Source organism: Osmia bicornis, unplaced genomic scaffold (assembly GCF_907164935.1).
Source record: "Osmia bicornis bicornis unplaced genomic scaffold, iOsmBic2.1, whole genome shotgun sequence".
NCBI classification, from domain to species: domain Eukaryota; kingdom Metazoa; phylum Arthropoda; class Insecta; order Hymenoptera; family Megachilidae; genus Osmia; species Osmia bicornis.
In genome coordinates, this window is record NW_025791453.1 from 38050 (window position 1) to 43423 (window position 5374).

A 5374-nucleotide genomic window follows, 5' to 3' on the forward strand; every position below is an offset into this window, starting at 1 on the left:
TTTAACTGTCGGCTTCCCCCTTCCTTGCCGGCGCACGGTGACGTCGGCAGGTTCGCGACACCTATATATAGAGGTGTGCGGGAGGCAGCCGGTATTCGTTATGCGTGATTCGTTATTCGTTATTCGTTTTTCGGTGATAGATACAAGGCGTATAAATAAAAGAAATCGTAAAGCGTTTAATCCGAGCGTTACTCCGTTATACAATAGTTTACATATGTTCCTTTTGATCATAACAATTGTTTGTTTGTAGCATAATTTATGTGCTTGTAATAAACGACCTATCGTGTGAACTGTGACCGTGTTTCGACGTGGACTTGTTTTATCGACCTAACGTTATTTTCCTTCCCGTACCGAACAGCGTAGACATTCTGGTCCTTCGAGCCGAATGTTTCCGGCATTATACGGGAGTGGAAACCGCTTTTACAAAAGTGTCGAACAACACGTGAACCGCGTTCCGTTACACGCCATAGTTCAAACGCGCGTGCACGACCTTGCGTGAATATCAGTGCCGATCAACACAACGGAAAAGTTTTAAATTCGTAATCCTTGGTTAGTCTCCTTTTTTTTACAATGTCTACAATCAGCGGTCTCATCGAACGACAACAAGAACTCTTCACCTCTATCAGCCGGACAGTTATTAATTTGAAAAAAAAGGGCGAAGCCAATATCACCGAAACCTATGTCAAGGCACGTCTTTCCATTCTGACGGACAACTGGGCAGCGTTCCAGCACAATCACACAACAATTTCGGACCAGAAAACTGAGGCCACGAAAAAACTGAGTTATTTCGTCGACGATCTTCGAACTCAGTGCGAAGAAATGGTCATTGAAAATCAGTCAATACTCAACGACTATTTGGCTCGCTTCACACCGGCCGCTCCAATGTCTCGAAGCGCAGATTCTCATCTCATCGCACCCGGCGAACGGTCAGTAACTCAATCACGTTCTTTACCAAAACTAGAATTACCTCACTTCTCCGGGATTTACAAGGAATGGACGCCGTTTCGCGACTTATTTCACTCCATCGTTATCGCAAACTCGTCCATTTCCGACGTGGAGAAATTTCATTATTTGAAAATGAGCGTCACGGGTGAAGCGGCCCAGTTAATCAGCAACATGTCCGTTACCGTCGAGAATTTTGAACTCGCTTGGCGCGCCCTTTCTGACCGCTACGATAACCGTCGCGTCCTAGTCAACACGCAGCTCGAGTTGTTGTTTTCTATTAGACGAATACAGCGCGAATCCGCAAACGAACTCAAACGGTTACATGGCACAACAAACGAAGTCCTTGGCGCGCTTAGCGGTCTTAAATGTGATACTAAAAACTGGGATCCCATCATAGTATACTGGGTGTCGCGTAAATTCGACCCTAACACCTTGTGGGAATGGGAACTACATACTGGTAACTCAACCGAGACTCTTACAGTTACGCAATTAAATGAGTTTTTAGTCAAGCACATTCGTGCCACAGAGGCCATAGAACGGGTTGCGGGAACGGCCCAAGTCACTTCACGGAACCGAGATGGAAAGGTCCAAGTCCATCAAGCATCGATCGCCGCGACGGTGTGCCAAGCTTGCCAAGCCTCACACTTCTTACAATCGTGTCCGACATATCTTGCTAAGACTTTGGAACAGCGCAAAGCATTTGTTACTCAACAACGGCTCTGCTTTAATTGTTTGGGGTCCCACCATCGCAAGTCTTGCCGCTGTACTAGACGCTGCGTTACTTGTAAGACCCGTCACCACTCCACTCTTCACGAAGCGTCCAAGCCGGTCGTCACGACGACTCCGTCAAAGCCGGAGCAGCCGCCCTCCACGGAGCTGGTCTCCACACCAACGACATCTCACTTAGCTGCGCACCATGGACGGATGCTGCTGGCAACTGCACTAGTCAAGGTCTCGTCTCCTGGTGGCGACGTCTGCGTCGTCCGCGCCCTCCTTGACCAGGGCTCGGAGGTTTCATTCGCCACGGAGTCGCTCGCTCAGCAGCTCAGCCTTCCACGTCGTCAGGCTAACGTGCCTGTGTCCGGTATTGGTGCAGGAAGAACAGTGGTCACCCGGGGATCCTCCACGTTTAAGATCTCCTCGCTCAAAGATCCCCCGTTCGACCTCGAGGTAAATGCACTTATTCTGCCCAAGCTAACCGATTACGTTGTAGATCGCCCCCTCAATGTCGCCGATCTGCCCCACCTCCATGGGATTCAACTAGCAGATCCGGATCCGTCGCGCTCTAGGCGCATCGATTTGATCCTCGGGGTCGAGGTGTACAACGCTGTGCTGCTCCCGGAAGTCATACGGGGTCCTCCACACACACCCATTGCTCAGCGAACGCACCTTGGGTGGATCGTTTCCGGTCCCACGTCGCATCAGCCCGATGACGCATCGAGTGCAGCACCATCAAGTCTTCAATGCAGCGTGGACCGCGACCTACTTGACCTGTTACAGCGTTTTTGGACTCAAGAAGAGTATTCTACGAACTGTGAGTCCCAATTGTCTGACGCTGATCTGCAATGCGAACAACATTTTGTAAATACACATAAGCGCGACGAGACCGGGCGGTTCATTGTTCGCTTACCGTTATCTTGTGACGTGTCTCACCTCGGCGATTCTCGCAGCTCCGCGTATCGAATATTAATGAGTTCCGAACATCGTCTCTCTAAAAATCAAACTTTATGTCGTGCGTATAATCAATTCTTAGACGAATACGAGCAACTCGGTCATATGCGCCGCGTTTCGCCCCGTGATATCATAACCAGATCGTCGTATTACTTACCGCATCGCGGGGTTTTTCGTGACACCAGCTCCACAAAAATTCGCGTTGTATTCAACGGATCGCACAAAACCTCGTCCGGTTACTCCTTAAATGATTGTCTTCATTCTGGTCCGAAACTGCAAAATGATCTCGCCGATATCTTGCTGCGCTGGAGACAATACGCGTTCGCGTTTTCGGCGGATGTTGAAAAAATGTATCGTCAGATCCGTGTTCATCCTGACGATCAAGCGTTGCAGCGCATTCTGTGGCGGCGCAATTCTTCCGCTCCTGTATCAGAATTTTCACTCACTACCGTAACATACGGACTCGCGTGTTCGCCATACTTAGCGCTTCGGTGCATGCGTCAGCTCGCGATAGATAACGGTCATGAATTACCTCTTGCACGCACTATTCTCTTCACTGAAACATATGTCGACGACGTGCTCTCCGGTGCCCACAGTATCGAAGAGGGGCGAGAAAAGGTCTCTCAAATCTGTCGTCTTCTTGAGCGTGGTGGCTTTCATCTGCACAAATGGACCGCGAATTCCGATGAACTAATTTCTAATGTGCGTAGTCTAGTCGAATCGAAATCTGAACGTGCATTAAATCGAGATACATCGCACCGAGCGCTAGGACTGTTATGGAACATAGATCGCGACGCGTTTGTATTTTCATTCAGTGCGAGCAGTCAATCACCCGTTACTAAACGCACAGTATTGTCAACAGTGTCTCAGCTGTTCGACCCGCTCGGATGGATCGCGCCAGTTATCGTTCACGGTAAAATTCTTATGCAAGAATTATGGACGCTGCAAATGGGATGGGATGACGCGCTTCCCTCCACTTTCGCGAAACGGTGGGAAGGGTTTACCGCGGGACTCCCGGACTTACGGGCATTGTCCATCCCGCGTTGGGTAGGAATTGCCCCCGCGAACGTCGCCACGGAACTCCACGGGTTTGCGGACGCGTCCTCTTTCGCAATGGGAATTGCCGTGTATTTACGTACAACAACCGAAACCGACGCAATCCAAACCACGTTATTGCTCGCGAAAACGAAGGTCGCGCCTATTAAGCATGTGACAATCCCTCGACTCGAACTTTCCGCCGCCGTGTTACTTATGCGCTTCGTTGTTCGAATCCGTCGAGTGCTTCACCTTGACCACGTTCCCGTGCATCTGTGGTCCGATTCTGCAGTTGCCCTAGCTTGGATACGAAGCCACCCTTCGCGATGGAAGGAGTACGTTCAGAATCGGGTAACCGAAATTAAGACCGCTCTTCCGGATGCCACGTGGCGTCACGTCCCCGGCTCTCAAAATCCCGCGGATCTAGCCTCGCGTGGCGCGACGCCTTAACATCTTGCTGGTGATCTCGTGTGGTGAGAGGGACCCCCTTGGTTGCGCCTTCCGTCTCCAGCGTGGCCATCCGACGAGCTACCACCAGACAATCGTATCGACACTGAAATGCGTCAAGTGCGTGGACACACGGCGTTGATGGCGATCGAGAAGTCGTGGATTAATATAATCTCACGTTTTTCAACACTGACTCGACTGTGTCGCGTGACGTCGTGGGTTTTCCGAGCCGTTGGCAAATTCCGAGCGCGCTTATCCCCACCAATCGCAGCTCCGACATTAAGCGTAGCCGAAATCGACCAAGCGCGTCTGTATTGGGTCAGGGAAATACAAAAGGAATATTTCCGGGAAGAACTAACCGCACTTTCCGCGGGGTCGACAGTCGCGAAATCCAGTCCGTTATACAGACTAATGCCCAACGTTGACGAGCACGGTCATCTTCGCGTCGGCGGACGGCTACGTAATGCGGCACTCCATCCCGATCAAAAGCATCCGTTAATTCTACCGCGATCGTCTATATTCACATCGCTCGTTATCGACCACGCCCATAAACTTGCGCTACACGCTGGTCCTCAGCTCACACTAGCAACTATCCGACAAACATACTGGATTCTCGGAGGTCGGTGCCCGATTCGCATGTTTATAAACAGATGCACAATTTGTACACGGCAGCGAGCGCGTACGGCGGAACAGTTAATGGGACAGCTTCCCGCGCGTCGCGTTACCCCCTCCCGAGCGTTCTTGCACTCCGGTGTAGACTACGCCGGACCTTTTAGCATAAAAACTATCCGCGTTCGAGGAGGTAGAATCTTTAATGGATACATCGCGGTTTTTGTCTGCTTCTCCACCGGCGCGATCCATCTTGAGCTGGTCTCCGATTATTCCGCAGAAGCGTTCATCGCAGCGTACAAGCGATTCAGTGGCCGTCGCGGAATACCGGCCACCATCACTAGCGATTGCGGAACGAACCTGGTCGGCGCCGATAGGGAACTGCGTAGTATGTGGAAAAAGGCGTCTCGCGTTTCGACTGCTGTCGCGAATTCGCTAGCTAACGACGGCACTGAATGGAAATTCAACCCCCCTTCGGGACCTCACTTCGGCGGTAAGTGGGAAGCTGCCGTTAAGTCGGTAAAATTCCATCTGCGTCGCGTGATCGGGAACACGGCACTTACCTTTGAAGAATTTTCGACTCTCCTCTCTCAAATCGAAGCCGTGCTGAATTCACGACCGTTATGTCCGCTAACAGACGATCCGTCCGACATCAGTGCTCTTACCT

The 5374-nt window shown here is 51.0% G+C and overlaps 1 protein-coding gene across 1 annotated transcript; it reads left to right on the plus strand.

Annotated features, from left to right (window-relative positions):
* Positions 1-570: 570 nt before the first annotated feature.
* On the plus strand, positions 571-2479 carry LOC123989174 (the record flags this gene model as incomplete). Its single annotated transcript, XM_046289852.1, has 1 exon — positions 571-2479. A coding segment is annotated over exon 1 (1909 nt), but the record flags the coding sequence as incomplete, so codon positions are not given.
* Between the last annotated feature and the right edge of the window lie 2895 nt (positions 2480-5374).